The sequence below is a fragment of the Pinus tabuliformis genome, chromosome 9 (genome assembly GCF_031772625.1).
Source record: "Pinus tabuliformis cultivar Carrire ecotype Pingquan chromosome 9, CPIR1, whole genome shotgun sequence".
Classification (NCBI taxonomy): Eukaryota; Viridiplantae; Streptophyta; class Pinopsida; order Pinales; family Pinaceae; genus Pinus; species Pinus tabuliformis.
Window position 1 is genome coordinate 488,451,154 of NC_142307.1, and position 16,315 is coordinate 488,467,468.

At 40.5% G+C, this 16,315-nt stretch overlaps 1 protein-coding gene across 1 annotated transcript; it reads right to left on the reverse strand.

Annotated features, from left to right (window-relative positions):
• Nucleotides 1-9,073: 9,073 nt before the first annotated feature.
• Nucleotides 9,074-14,659, reverse strand: LOC149149341 (uncharacterized). The gene is made up of 4 exons (XM_089442453.1): nucleotides 14,254-14,659; nucleotides 13,535-14,112; nucleotides 11,183-13,220; nucleotides 9,074-10,911 (listed from the first exon to the last, which is right to left on the reverse strand). The coding sequence occupies exons 1-4, from the start codon at nucleotides 14,657-14,659 to the stop codon at nucleotides 9,074-9,076; spliced, it is 4,860 nt and encodes a 1,619-aa protein (XP_089298579.1).
• Nucleotides 14,660-16,315: the final 1,656 nt, after the last annotated feature.

Genomic DNA, 16,315 nt, shown 5'->3' on the forward strand with positions numbered 1-16,315 from the left:
CAATGATCACTTAAAACCAAACTGTTATAGAAACATTGATTGGCAATGGTTGGTCGACTAATTTTTCAAACGAGTTTCTGGATGGGAATTCCATTGCTTATCTCTGGGTGGCTGCGTGGTTCTCGCACAAGTTGTTCTTACCAAACTGGGGGTATATTGGGCACACTTATTTCACACCCCATGGCCATCATTAATTGCATAAATTGCATAATTGCCTATTTTATATGGGTTGGTAACAATGGACAGAATAAATACTATTTGTCCAAATTGTCTCCAATTGCCTACCCAAAAAGATTGGGGGGATGGGGTATATTGAATCTAAAATCATTTGGATCTTGGCTGCTGATAAAATCCCTATGGTGTGCTATCTTTGGGTCTGGTATATGGAGCAAGGTGATCACACAAAAATATATGAAAAACTAGGACTTTCTATATTGGTTCCGCAAGCACAGTATTGGCATATCAAGTGGATCGGCAATTTGGCGCAGTATGCAAAAGGTTTCAAAAAAATTTATACAACATTTGGTGTGGAATATGGGATCGGGGCACTCTATCATTATTGGGGTGGATCAGATTTTAGGTGCAGATGGGGAATGTTGTGTATCTAATTCAATACTTGCTTTTCTATATGGAAAAGGCATATATTTCTAGAACCAACTAATTAATTCATGGCAGGAAAGATCCCCCATATGGAAAACACCACAAGAACTGGGGATGGTCGGTAATCTGGCTATGGAATGGAAGAAAATTACTGCAGGATATAAAGCACTAGGTATATGCTGGGAGGAACCATGTGATAAATTGATGTGGTCAGGAAGAATGAAGTCTGGAAACATTATGGTGGCTGACGTATATACTTCACTATGTGGTCGAGGTGGCAGGTGTATGGAGAATCTGATTTTGTTTGCCCTCTAGAAAAATCATATCCCTATCAAAATCATCTTGTTTTCATGGTTAGTATACCACAACAAGAACCTCACATGGGAGAACTTGCAAAAGCGTCAATGGCATGGGCCAAGCATATGTGTGATTTGCAAACAGGAGGGGGAAAACAATGATCATATGTTCCTCAAGTGTCATCATGTGATCCAGGTATGGAAAAAATTAGCAATGCATTATGGTTTTCCATATAATTATTTTCTTGACATTGCAGATTGTATGGGGTGGTGGAATAATCAGAAACCTGCCTGGAGGACCATTCCACTCTTTTTCTTCTGGACTATATGGAAATGGAGAAATAAATCCATATTTGAGAACATGGCTGAGGATTTCGGACTGGTATATGAAAAGATTATATCATTATATACATTGTTTCCTGTACAAGATAATGTTCCAAAAGAAAAACAAAAAAGGAGCAACTACCCTCTCATGGTGTACCTGATTGCTTTTTTTGATGGTGTGGCACAAAATAATGTCTGCGACTGCGGATTTTGGATTGCAAATATCAAAGGATTTACAATATAGGGTCCACTGGAATGTTGGTATGGGAACAAATAACAAGGCTGAGGCAATGGCTCTATGGGGCATCTTATGGCTCACAAATTTTCTCAATATCCCCGAGATCCATATATATGGGGATTCAAAGATTATCCTGGATCATGTAAAGGGTAAGGCACAGATCAAACAATCATCTCTCCTTGGCTGGTTAAGGAGAATTGAATGTCTTTGGGCACAGCTAGGGAGGCCGCCAATCAATCACACTAGCAGAGAACATAATCAGCTTGCGGATGAGCTCTCAAAGAAAGGACTGCAAGGAATTGTGGGAGAAGTGTAGATGGATATAGTCATGGAAGATAATAGTATAGGTGTCGTGGAGTTCACATTTCCTAGATAGCCTTCACAAATAGTTTATAAACTTTTTTGTATAACAATTTTGCTTTTTTTGTATGTTATATGTAATCAGAGGGCAATATTGTTACCTCTTAATTTTCACTATGAATATGGGCTGATAAGGTTTCAACTCAAAGCTATTTGTGATGGATTTAACAGTTTTATATAATCTCTTATATACCTGCTACATTTCCATATGTCGCTCTTATCTGGTTTCTCACATTGTATGTACATGACTGTATATGGTCTCTTTATTGGGGTTGGCTGAACAAGCAATCAGGATTTTCTAGGTTTATGATGACTCAAGCAAAGGAATGTCGCTATGATGTAAATGGTCCATCTGATTAATACAAATATAGTTTTTTTCATGCTGACAAAAAAACAAAAACAAACAAACAACAAAAACAAACAAACAACATTGGTCAATTCCCAAACACCATGAGAAAAATGAGTCTATCGTAAGAAAATTGAAGTGAAAATCATTTTTTTTTAAATTGTTTATCTTATATTCACATTCAATTTAATTTTCAAAATATTCCTCACATTACCAATTTTCTTGACTTTTAAATTCATTAAAACTATGATGATCTTAAAACACTTTTCTTAATACTTTCGAAATATAAAAATAAAATGCTAAAGAATTTTAAGTATATCTTTTAAAATTCAATAAATCATATTGATTTTAATAAATTTTAATAATAATCATCAAATAATTATTTAAAATTTTATATATTTTTTAATTATTATCATTCCTTATATTAATTATTTATAATGATTATATTAGAAAAAAATTACAAATATTTTATAATTTGATTTTCATTATAACTTAAAGTAAATTTATTAAGCCTAGAGGGAAGGGATGTTGTAATGTCCTGTAAGTCAAAATAAAATAGCAAAAAAATAAAAATAACTTCAAATTAATATAATAAAAATAAAAATGATATGTTGTTATTATTATTATTACAATTTTTTGTTGGGTAGTTAAGATAAACTTGACTTGGTCAAGTTATCAGTTGTTTTGGAGCTCTAGGTTTAATCGACTCATGGTATTCATGTGGAATATAGCATATTCAAAGGGGAGCTCCAGGTTTATGAGACTCATGGTATTCATGTGGAATATAGTCTACTCAAAGGGGGGAATTAAACCCGCTTAGATCCATCTTAAATTCCCATCTACAAAGCCCCTAAAGGGATCAAATCTTTTGAGATGCAAACTTTTTTGATAGCGAAAAGAGATTTGATCCGTCTTGGAACTTGGTAGATGCAGCTTTAAGATGGATCTCGGTTGGTTGTTATTTAACCTTATATGAAAGTGATGTTGCAATGTCCTAACTTGTTATGTTATATAAACATTTTGACTGTCAAACAATATAAAAATAATTAAAATAAATTTGAGGTAAAATAGTTAATTTACCATGGGGCTCCAGGTTTTGACAGCCCATGGTTTTCCTATATATATATATATATATATATATATATAACTAGCCTAGATCCATCTTAACTTCAGATCTACCAAGGAGTGAGAGGGATTAAATCTCTCCAGGTACAAACCCCTTTTTAAGAGTGAAAAGAGATTTAATCCCTCTGGGCACTTTGGTAGATCCGAAATTAAAATGAATCTAATTTGATAATTAAGGTTAATAAAGTATGGAAAGTTTACTTTAATCGTTGCAAAATTTTAATTTTGAGAAAAAATAAGTTCTATCTAACATGATTGTTATTTTAATGACTTTGTAAGGTTGTAAAGTTTGAGTATGTTGGATTTCCATGGAAGTTTGGGAGAATATTAAATAAATTAAAAGTGATTTATATTAAATAATATGTAGATATTTAAAATTTATTTAAGTGTAGTGTTTTTTTATTGTATTTTCTTTTAATTTATAGTAAAGTTATGATTAGGTATATATTGACATTGGGCTTGGAGTATGCCCTAAAACTGTTTCTACTTGGCTAAGTTCTTATCTTCCTCGGATGTAAGGAAACAGGTTAACGGCCCAAGACCTAGAGGCATCTGGCAGGAGTGAAAGCCTGCCCCCTTACGAACCACCAACGGGTTATTCCAAGTGGCATGGTTTTCCTTGAATAACGGTGATGAGTCAGCCTGCATTTGTGGTTAGCAGCCAGAGATGGTTGTCCTCACTGCTGGTTTGACAATTGAATTATGATAGGTTTTCCCACTATGTCTTTTATATATATATATATATATATATACATGATCTTTTGTATTCTTATGCATCATGTTTTAGTTTCTTCATTATGTGTTATTAAGTTTGAGATAAATATGTTTTTATTTTTTATTTCTTTGGTAACAGTGTTGACATCTTTATTTTATATATCACTCATTTTAGCTTTATATTTTTTCTCATAATGGCCAATTCTAATATAACAATAACAATGTCCTCCATGAGTTGTTATCGATTAGAGTGTTAAAGGAGGAAGGAAGCTAAGTTATGCAGCTTGTCTACAGTTATGAAACCCTAAGTTTCTCATAGGTCGCAAGGTTTTCCATCACTTGTCTCCAAGCTTACCAATTCATTGTCGTCGATTAAGCTTCCTGCCAACCATGAGGGTCCTCCTTGGCCACCTAGCAGTCGTGATCGAGGATGATATGGTCAATTACTCACCAAATTTGTGGGTGGGGATCCCAATCTGGGACATCAATCCAACCATCACCACCATCTCTCCTTCTCACATGTGATCAAAGGACTCAACATCCACTCTACAAAATGGTGCACTAATTTGAAGCTCAAGGTCAGATACTCCTCACCTACAGGTGGGAAAATTGGGTAGCACAATTTTATGCTCTAAGGTATCCCTCCTCTTTTCAAAATCCATCTCTCTTATTAATTCTTTGACCACCTTTTCTATTGTCATCACATAGAGTAGTCTACTACTCCCCTATTGTTGGTGGCCCCCATTCTAAGCTAGATTTATTCAACCCTAGTCTCTCCCCCTCTAGTTAACCCTCCTTGTTATAGGCTAATTGTTATTCATTTGAAATATTTATTGGCAGCTTTCTATCTTTGCAAATGTTTAGCAGAAACCTTGACAGTCCTCAACTTTTCCCTTCGCACAATGCCCTAAAATTTCCACCTGTCACGAGCTCAATTCAGTACAAAGAAAATGCCTACATTAATTATCAAAGGAGACTAATGTCATTCTCAATTAATAGGTGAAATTTAATGGCATTCTATATATGCAGGAAACCACACTAGTTGGTCATTTGGCAAGTCATGTGATGTCTATGAATAATTGAAAGGGCTAGATAGAAAGGAATGTCTCCCTTATTTTAGGTTATGCCCCTAAATGCCTCATTCTAGTTAAATGTTGGCTAGCATGGATCATGCCTTAGAGTTTGATGCTTAGAAACTCCTACAATGGTGTTAGTTTTGAGGTCCTCAAGCCATGTTCATTAAACAATGGAAGGTCAAATTCAAACCCTTACAGAGAAATTGGATGTGGTTCCAATATGGGTTCATCTCCCTAGTCTTCCCCTCCACTTGAGGTCAAGAGACATTTTCCAAGAAATTGGGAATAAGTATTGATGGCTCTAGTATGAAGCAAATGTTTCTTTTCTAGATAGTGGCTATATGAGTATGGTGAAAATCCTAATTGGTTTGAAACTAGATAAATGTATGGTGAATCACATTAGTATCTAAAGAAATGGTTTCTCATTTTGGTGGCCTTTGGACTATGAGGGGGTACCTTTTAAATGCAAGAAGTGTTAGTTTTATGTATGTTTGGGAGCGAACTACAAACTAGATAAGAAACAAAATCTTTGGACTAGAAAGGATCATATGGTATCCCAAGCTTTGTCTCCATTGAAAGCATATAATAAAGACTCTCAAAAGGTCCCTCTTATCACAAGGGAAGCCTTGCCAAAGAATAACCCTCATTTACTCTAGGTCTCGACATAGCTCTTGCTACAACAATCAACTCTTTATAAGGTCAGACTCTCCTCATCAGTAGTTCAGTTATGCGTCCCTCCTGTATCTCTCCAAATCCTTCTTCCTATGTTTAAAACTCATCTTTTTTATCTTTAGTTTACTCCCTTGCAATGACTCCCGCTTTCCTTCCTCCCTTGGACTTCCTTACCACCCTTATCAAGCTCTCTCAATTACTCATTTTTCCCTAACATCACTTTCTATTCCTTTGACCTAGCATTACACTCGTCCCCTTGTTTCCCTTTTGAGGCCCCACTGGCCCTGTGATTCCTTCAAAGACTCCTCCAACTCCTTTGCTTATATCCACTCTTATAACCTTTGCTCCCTCTAGAAGCACAAGGATCCTCATCCTCCTTCTCCCCCAAAGGATTTTCTACTTACTAACCATGGCTTCATAAGGGGTTTGGGGCCTTTTCAAGACGCATTTAAAAAATAGTAAATAAGGGGCCAAAAATCAAACATTTCCTAGGGTCAACTTTATGCAAACAAAAATCAATTATTGGGTCTCCTAGAGCATCAGCCTCTATGGGAGGTTTAAAATGAAGGTCCTCTCCTTAAATTATAGGAGAATCGTCGACCTCTCAAAATTTGTCTATATGTCGTGTGGTCGAACTCTAAAATCAACGAAGTTATTTCTTCAAGAGATAATGATGCATGAAATAAAATTACCCAATTCCTATCAGCTCTCTTTCTAGGTTGAGAATTATTAGAAAACAATGCCTTGGGTCATTTGAATGGTGTAACCATTGGATGGAAAAAAGACCATTTTTAAACTTATGAATGCTTGGTCTATCAACTTGGGCATGATGGTTGATGTCCACTCAAAGGAAATAGATCAGTCCTTTATTTTCTTAAACATTCATGGGCCCTATTAGTGTTAGACCAAATATCACACTAACAGGGGATGAATTAGTGTGGAGGCAATTTTATCATTTCAACACATTTTATTAATAAGTAATTATGTAGCAATGTATCATAACCATTTGCAACATATAGATAAATAGAACAAAGTGTCAAGAAGCCATCATCACATCAACAAAGCATTAAGAAGTCATCAACATAAGAGGACACAATTTTTTACCTAGAAACCCTTACGGGAGAAAACCATAACTTCTTCTTCTTCTTCTTATTTAATTAATTACATAGATTTGCAAGCATTGACGTGATGGAGGCACCCAGCCCCAAGACGTGAAAGCAACTACTTTGGTAGGCTATAACCTGATTGAGGTACCAACCTCGAAAATGTGCAAGCAACCATTTGTGATATGTTACGACTTGATCAAGGCACCAACATCAAAGATGAGCAAGCTTCAAGGGGGATCAAATCTCTTTTCACTTTAAAAGAGGTTTGCACCTCAAGAGATTTGATCCCTCTGGATGCTTGGTAGATCTGAAGTTAAGATGGATCTAGGTGCTTGGTAGATCCTAGGTTGGTTGTATATATATATATATCTTCTTTCATCAAAAAAGTAAAGGTACGTCAGTTTCAAAGTTTCAAAATGCAGGTAGTCTCACTCGAACCAAGTTTGTTGACTACTGCGACCAACATATGATAAAGAAACAAAAGAACAACTAGAGACACAATCCACAACTTAGGAGGCCAAAAGCACCAGAAAACATATGAAACAAGTAAAACACCTGTAACCATGCATAATCATCTGAAGTAGGATTGTACGGAGCAGTCCTTGGAGGAGGAGGGCGGAAGGATAATTGTACATGCTCTTTGAAGTGTGTCATCCATGACTCCAGCTTTTCCACCTTCTTTGTTAGCAAATTTTGATCACGTCATACCACCACGACTCGTTCCCAAACATGGAATTGGAAGTTATGCATCTTGTTCAACGTAGCAATGATCGCTACATGTTCTTCCTATTGCACTCTCTCAGAGGTTTCCAGGTGGTCTAGTATAGACTGGATCAAATCTTGAGAGTTATCCAAACAAAAATGATGTTCCTCCATTGCTCTACGCCCGGGTCGTCTCACTTTCCCCTCACTGCCTGCGCCCCTTCGTCGTGTCCCCCTACCCCTCTTCGGAATCCACAGGGTGTTCCCCCTACGACTAACCGACGAATCAACACAAGCCCCAGAAGCCGTCAGTCCCACTCTGTTAGCGGTGCGACCCCCTCGTCCAGAGCTTGGAGATGCCTCTGCCACCATTGCCACCTACAAGTGAGATCCTCAACTGGGTGAAATTTGCTTAGTCAGGAAGAGAGAAGGAGTGTTGTGCGACTCCAGACGCATCGTAGCAAGGCCACCGGCACTAGGAAAAGGTAAAATGAGCAAGAAATTACTAACCCACACCCGAATTATGACTACACGGAAACTCCCCAACCACATCGGAAAAGCGTTAAGCAGTCTAGCCAGGGAAGTTGCTAGACACCAAGAACCTAGTCCAACGGTGAAACAATTAACCACCAACTCGCAGACCCCAGTCCCCCGTAGACATAACACTGACCAGAAACCCTGAGAGCAGACACCCCACCACCATGGGAGACCTTTACAAATGCAGAACCCCAGGGGAGAGTCGTTCAGAAGAGGAAACCTGCTACCCTGCAGATATAGAGGAGAGCCAAAAGCTTGAATACTCAACCACCCACAACAAAGCTCACAGGTCGACCCAGTTATTATGTGTTGAACCCTTATCCCTCTCAAAGAAGCTAGATGCCACACGCGAGAAAAGAAAGCAACCAATCCATTTACCCTAGCACTGGGGAGGGGGCACCGATGGTGGAAGTGCCTCCAGTCCCAAGTAGGATGCCAAACGCAGAGGTTCACACTGTTATCCGAGCTCAAGCATCATCCAACAAACCGCCACAATAACTAAATCACATGCCATAACAAAGGTGTGCCACCCACCATATACCCTCGATGATTGCCCGCTCCCTCTTCCAATGAGGATGATGGGAAATTCAAACACCCAACATTAACGTTGTCCATACTAAGATCACCATGAGAGGACAAGGAGGTCGGCCCCTGCACCAACAACCAGGTGTCTGACATCATCGTCCACGCATAAGTGTGATTGTCGTGTTTCTCACCCCCATTGGAGAACCTCAATTTTTTTTTTTTTTAACAGGAATGGTTATGAGTTGTATTAATGGGTTGGTCTAAATACCAGTCTTCTGAATACAATAGATATGGGCACTATCCAGTTGGATTCTTCCTTCTGAGAATCTTTTAGTCTTGCTGTCCACTTCCATTTGGATTCAGCAATTGCGCTTTTATTTCCTATTTGCCCCAATTTAAATATACATACAAACAGCTTTAAAATTAAGCAAAAAAACATCTTCTGAAATGCTTTAGGGAATTGGAACCCAGGCTTCTTCTCCACCTCTTTTCAAAATTCCGGCCGAAAGCAGAGCAGCTTTATTGGCTTCAAGATCTGCCTCCTTGTTGTTGTCTCTCAGCACGTGAAAGAATTTCAGTTTTTGAAACGTCTTTGCCATTCCTCTGATTCTATGGATCAGTCTTGCTAGTCTTAAATCCCGTGGAATGGAGCCAGTCACCATCAGTTTGATGATCACTTCAGAGTCCCCCAGGATATTGGCCTCTTTAATTTCCAGATTCTGAAGATATTTGAGTCCTTGGAAGAGGGCAAATGCTTCAGCTTGGATGCTGGAGTTGATTCCCAATCCCCAGGCAAAATGGAGGATCTCTGCACCATCTATGTTTTTAATTACTCCCCCTGCTCCAGCGCTGCCCGGATTACCTTTTGCTGCACCATCGAAGAAGAGGGAGTGCATCCTCTGGTTGAGAATCCAGTCTTGAAAGTCCTCTCTGCCTTTTCCCCTTATTTGCCATTCCTCTGGTGGAGCCAAGCTTCTGATATTTTGCTGAAAATTCAGGTTCAAGGAGGACCCCCAATCTTTGTCTAACTGGGTGAGGTTGGAGTCGTCTATGTGACCTCCCAGACATTCTTTTATTTGGGACTTTACCTTGATCGCCACTATCTTGGCGTTGTGATGGAGACTCCTGAAGATTCTGCTGTTGCGCTCAAGCCATAGCTGCCAGCAGCAAATTTTTAGCAGTGATGCCCAGGCCGCTTTGATCCCTTTGTTTTTGGGAGGGGGTCCGGGAAAGCAAGTTTTCCAGGTGGCAAACAGATCTGATATGGTCGCTGGAAGCTCGAATTTGGGATTCCAATGCTCCATCAGTTCTCTCCAGACCTGAATTGAGAATTTACAATTTAGAATCAGGTGAGTGGCGCTTTCCTCAGAGTCATAGCACAGCGAGCACCTGGACGGTCCATAGAAACCACGCCTCTGGAGCTTGTCTTCTGTTAAAATTTTCCTGTGGCACAGTAACCAGCAAAAGATATCGATTTTTGGCAGCGTGGGGTTGCCCCATACTGCTTTCCACGGGGCCGGGTCGATGGGCGCGTTTGGGATTGCGTCTAGACACGCATATCCTTGGGCGACTGTGTAACCCGTAGAGTGAACGCCCCATCCTCGCCTGTCCTTCTTGTTAATGCGCACAGGTGCAATGCCATTCAGAAGATCGCGGAAGTGTGCGAGTTCTTGGTGCAGGTCTGAGGGCAGATCCGGCAGGCTCCAGCCCGCCCACTGCGCACCATTCCAAGTGGAGATGTCCCACAGTTTATTCTTCCCTGCAGCCACCAAACGATCGCGGTCCATGATCAGATTTGGACTATCTCCGATAGGATCTCGGTCCATGATCCGGTCCCTCCATAGATTAATTTTTTTGCCGTTTCCGGGAATCCAATAGGCTTTTGATTGGATCAAGGGGGCCGCTTTGGAGCAAAGATTGACGAAGGGCGTATTTCCTTGAGGCAGGGGACCGTCTAAGCATCTCAACCTTGCTCCTTTGAGATATTTTCGCCAGAGAGCTGTCTGTGCCCAGCCTGGCTTAGGCGCAATTATTCTCCATAGAAGTTTAGCTCCCATTGCTATGTTCTGGTAAAGGAGCTTTTTGAAGTTGAGCCCTCCCTCCATCTTAGGCTTGAGGACAGTCTCCCAATTGACAAGCTGGAATCTTCTCTCATTGTGTTTACCCCCTTTCCAAAAGAAATTTCTGATATATTGTTCCATTTTCTGGAGTATACCCTTAGGCGCCAGAAGCACAACAAACTGGAATAACGGAAGACTGCTAAGGACAGCCTTGATGAGGACTGTCTTACCTGCCATATTTAACCAATTAACTCCCCATGCCTGGAGTTTACATTTAAACTTTTCTACCTGAGGCATCCAGTCCCTACTGTAGGCTCGTTTGAGTACATTTGAACTTTTCTACCTGAGGCATCCAGTCCCTACTGTAGGCTCGTTTGAGGAAGACGGGCAGCCCCAGATACTTAAACGATGTCCATTGTGAGGAAGCTGCAAATCCTAGGCATCTGGAGATAGAGCTGATCAAAGAGGGCGAAGTGTTCCAGCAGTAAGTGTGGCACTTACCCTTGTTGAGGCTGCTACCAGACTCCGTGCAGTACTCATCGAGCACCTCTTTAAATTTTCTGGCCGAGTGGATCGAGGCTGTCCCAAGCAGCAGGGTATCGTCTGCAAATAATGCATGATTTATGTTTTGGACCCCCCTTGCTATAGATATCCCTGTTATCTCCTGCTCTTGCATTTGATTGTTTAGGTGAAAGCTGAGCACTGAAGCTTGGATTACAAACAGCAGGGGAGACATGGGGCAACCCTGTCTTAACCCTCTTGTAGCTTTGAAGAAACCTGCAGATCTACCATTGATTAATGGGGCGATCCATGGTTCCGAGATGCAGGCTCGGATCCAATTGATGAATCTCTCCCCAAATCCAAATTTTTTCAACACATTCAACAGAAAACTATGGTTAACTCGATCAAAGGCATTTGCAAGGTCTAGTTTGATTGCCATACCTTGTTCCTTGCGTTGCTGACTTGAAAGAATTGCCTCTTGGACAAGAATGAAATTGTCTACTAAGTGCCTTCCGTGGATGAAGCCTCCTTGGTTCTCCGGGATGATTTTAGGAAGAATATACCTCAACCTATTAGCAATGACTTTTGTGATCAGTTTGTAGCCAGTGTTGCACAGCGATATGGGCCGAAACCTGTTGAAGGAGTTGGCTCCCTTTTCCTTGGGGATGAGAGCTAGGAAGGAAGAATTGGTGCTTCCTCCTAGTTTCTGGCAAGCCTGCGATTTTAGGACCATTTTATATAAGTCTTTCCCCACTATGTGCCAGCAGGTTTGGAGGAAAGAGGCGGAAAAGCCATCAGGGCCAGGGGATTTGTCAGGATTCATGGCATAGAGGGCTCTTTTGACTTCATCCATAGTGACTTTACTTTCTAAGTGATGGTTCATATCAACAGATATTGAGGAGGGGATACCGTCCAACAAACTAAAGTTCTGATTCGAATTGTTGTCTTTACTATACAACCCTTTGAAATGGAGATGAGCTGCCTGTTTGATACTTGCAAAGTCCTTATGAGTGATATCCGCTTCCTTAATTTCTTTGATGGAGTTGAAACCTTTTCTGGCTTCCGCATACTTATGAAAGAATGATGTATTTCTGTCTCCTGCCTTTAGCCAGAGGCATCGTGATTTAATCCTCCACGTTTCTTCTTCAGTCAGGCAAGCTTGATGGTAGCATTGCTGAAGATGAGCCTCCTTATCTAAAGTCTCTCTGGTTATATTCTCCTCTTCTGCGTTCAGCTGAAATGCTTCGAGCTGGCTTTGGATATTTTTCCTATCAGATGCTGGGTTTGCAATAGTTTTGGCCCAGCTCTTCAGGGCTGTTTTCAGTCTCCTGAGTTTTTCTTCCCAGATATAAAATGGGGATCCAGTGACTGGTTGAGACCAGCTTTCTTTCACAATCTGCAAGAAGTTTGGTTCCTTGATCCATAATGGGCTAAACTTGAAGGGAATGGGACCTAGATCCGCGTGGGCTCGGAGGGTGAGCTTGATTGGCTTGTGATCTGAGATGCTACAAGGAAGAATATGCATACTGGCATCTAGACCAAGCATAAGATAAGAGCTATGCACCAAGAATCTGTCCAGCCTTGCTGCAATATGGCCTGGACCTATTCTTTTATTGGACCAAGTGTACATACCTGAGACGGGCTTGATATCTAGCAGATCCCAGTCTTGGAGGAGATCCTCGACCCATTCCCTTGCCGGATCTCGTACAATGGAGCCCCCTCTCTTTTCGGTAGAATGCAAAGTGATGTTCAGGTCGCCTGCTATGATGACATTTTCTAAAGTAATCAGATCTGCTTGCTGCCTTAAGGAGTCCCAGCAGCTCTTTTTCTCTCCAGCATTTACCGGAACATAAACATTGAAAAGGCAGAGGATTTCTTTTGTAATAACATGCTGCATCTTTACCATCGCCCAGTGGGTGTTTGATGCCTCCGCCACCAGCGAAAATCTGTTTTCATTCCAAAGAGTACCCAACCCTCCAGAAGCTCCTCGGGCTGAGACAGCTGAAGCATTACTGTTTTTCCATAGTTTTTTACTTACCTGGAGAAAATCAGATTCCTCCATCTTAGTCTCCTGGAGAAGGAGTATGTCCGGGGCCTCTATTCTTATTAAGTTTCTTATCGCTTCTTCTTTTATTTTGCTGCCCATACCCCTACAATTCCAGGAGATGATCTTCATTATTTACCTTTGTTTGGATGGGCTCCCTTGGAGCCTTGTGGCTGGTTTCTTATCATCTTCGGTTTTTTTGCTAGCAGCTTCTCCAATGTTGGTTGGCTGCCCTGGAGTTTATCTTTGTACGTTTCATGTTCTCTTTTCTCCCGATCCGTTTTACGTCCTCTTGTAGATCTCCTTACCGAGGATTGGGATACTCCTATTTCCCCTTCCTCCTCTGATTCTTCTGATTCTTGATCCTCCTCCTCGGCTACTTCAGGGGTACCTTTTGAGCTTTCTGCAGCTCCCTTGTCCTTATCGCTGAGTGGTTGGGGATCTTTGTCTGGGGCCTCTGGCATCTGAGCTGCTTCTTCATGAGAGTCCTCTGGTTGGGAGCTGAGAGGGCCGAACCTGTTCTCTAGATTGAACGAGGGCTGGGACTGCTGGGTCTGTTGGACAGGGTCCTTCGGAAGGTCTTTGCCTGTAACTCCTCCCTGCTTCTGGTTCTTAGGTGCCGTTTTGGATCGTTTTACCTGGTTCCAACCGGCCTCCTTCCCTTGAGCTGCTTCGTTGGCCGTTGGACAGTTTCTGGCGAAGTGTCCATAGACCTGGCATTTCCGGCATTTGAAAGGCAGCTGTTCATAGTCTAACTTCTGCACATGTGTCCAGTTCCCTACTTTGAGTTTGATGGCCTCAGGAAGCCCCTCCTCCAGATCCACCTCTACGCAGATCCTTGCGCAGTCGTATTGATCCTTGCTGTTCGCTCGGTCTATGAATTTCCCTAGGGCATTTCCAATATGCATCAGGGAGTCCCAGTTCCAGCAATGAACCGGGAGATTGGGGAGCCTTACCCAAACCGGAACAGCTTTGGGCACATCTACTGCTGGATCAAAGTCGGGAGTCCATTTGTTCAGGTACAGACCCTGGGGGCCCATAAAGTAAGGGCCATTTCGAAAGATCAGCTCCTTATCTTCTTTGGAGGTAAACTCAAAGAGGAAGAATCCTCGACCCAGGAAATAAGATGTCACACTTTCGCTGATCAGCGGCAACCAATTTCTTTTAACCCAACTCTCTGTCGACTTGGGAGAAGGCCATAAGCCAGTAAACTGACCTATGAGGGCCCTCTCAGACAGAGACAGAGCAACCTGGATCGGGGTTTCCGGAGGTAATGAAATCTCGGGGATATCGTCAAGTTTCTTGACGAATCTCGCTGCTTCTGCATTTTTCTTCTTGGGCAACCCTTCAAGAAGGCGACTAAACGCTTCAGCAGGGGAGCTTGCCGACGGAGGAGGGGAGGAAGGGGTCTGGGGGGTGCCCAGCACCTCCATGGGCCCAAGATCTGATTGGCAGATCAAGGCTCCATGATCCTCAACAGGCACAGCCGCAAAGGAAGCGCGGACGGATCCTCAGCTGGTTCAACCGCGGAAGCGCGCAGGGGTGGGGATCAGCGAACTGGTCAACGGATCCGAGCTCGATCTGGAAAGCGCTGGGGCAGAGCCGAAGGCCGAGCAGGCGGCAGCTCTTAGGTGGCAATTTTTTCTCATACGTGACTTTGAGATCTCGACCATCAAATTCAAGAGAACCTCAATTTTATTTTAATTATTAATTTTATTTTTATATTATTTGACCAAGTCAAAATTTTTACATAATATATCAATTCAGGACATTACAACATCACTTCAATACAAGACTGGAGAACAACCAGCCTAGATCCATCTTAAATATAGATCTACCAAGCGTCGAGAGTGATCAAAACTCTTTTCATTGTAAAAAAGTTTGCATCTCAAAAGATTTGATCCCTCTAGGCACTTAGTAGATTCAAATTTAAGATGGATCTAGGTTGGTTTAATTTCCCCCTTTAAATAGGTTATATTCCACATGAATACCATGGGTCGATACCATGAGTCTCATAAACCTGGAGCTCAAAAACCACCGATAACTTACCAAGTCAAGTTTACCTTAACTACCCAACAAAAATTAGTAAAAATAATAATAATAACATATAATTTTTATTTTTATTATATTAATTTGAAGTTATTTTTATTTTAACATAGAGTTTTTTTTTTTTTACCCACTTAACATGTTTACAAGACAGGGCATTACAACATTTCTTCCATACTAGGTTGAAGATCCGAAGTTAAGATGGATCTAGGTTGGTTGTGCTGAGAGGCGCTAGTATGAAAGATATGTTGTAATGTCCCATCATGTTATGTTATGTAAATTTTTTGACTCGGTCAAATTACATATATATATATATATATATATATATATATATATATATATATAATGAAACCAACCTAGATTCCATCTTAACTCCGGATCTACCAAGCGTCTCCTTTAAGAGTGAAAAGAGATTTTGTAGATCCGAAGTTAAGATGGATCTACGTTGATAATTAAGAAATTAATAAAGGATAGAAAGTTTACTTTAATCTTTGCAAACTTTAGTTTTGAGAAAAACTAAACCTAGATCCATCTTAACTCCGGATCTACCAAGCGTCTAACCCCTTTTAGAGTGAAAAGAGATTTAGTAGATCCGAAGTTAAGATGGATCGATACTGATAATTAAGAAATTAATAAAGGATGGAAAGTTTACTTTAATCTTTGTAAAATTTTAGTTTTGAGAAAAAATAAGTTCTATATAACATGATTGTTATTTTAATGAGGTCGTAAAGTTTGAGTATGTTGGATTTCTATGGAAGTTTGGGAGAATATTAAATAAATTAAAAGTGATTTATACTAAATAATATGTAGAGATTTAAAAATTTAAAATGTATTTAAGTGTAGTGTTTTTTTTATTGTATTTTCTTTTTAAAAGCTAAGTTTATTTTAATTGAGAGTAAATTCATGATTAAGTATTTATTGACATGATCTATTTTATTCTTATTCATCATGTTTTACTTTCTTCGTTATGTGTTATTAAGTTTGAGACAAATGTTTTTTTTTTCTTTGGCAATAGTATTAACATCTTTATTTTATAGATCACG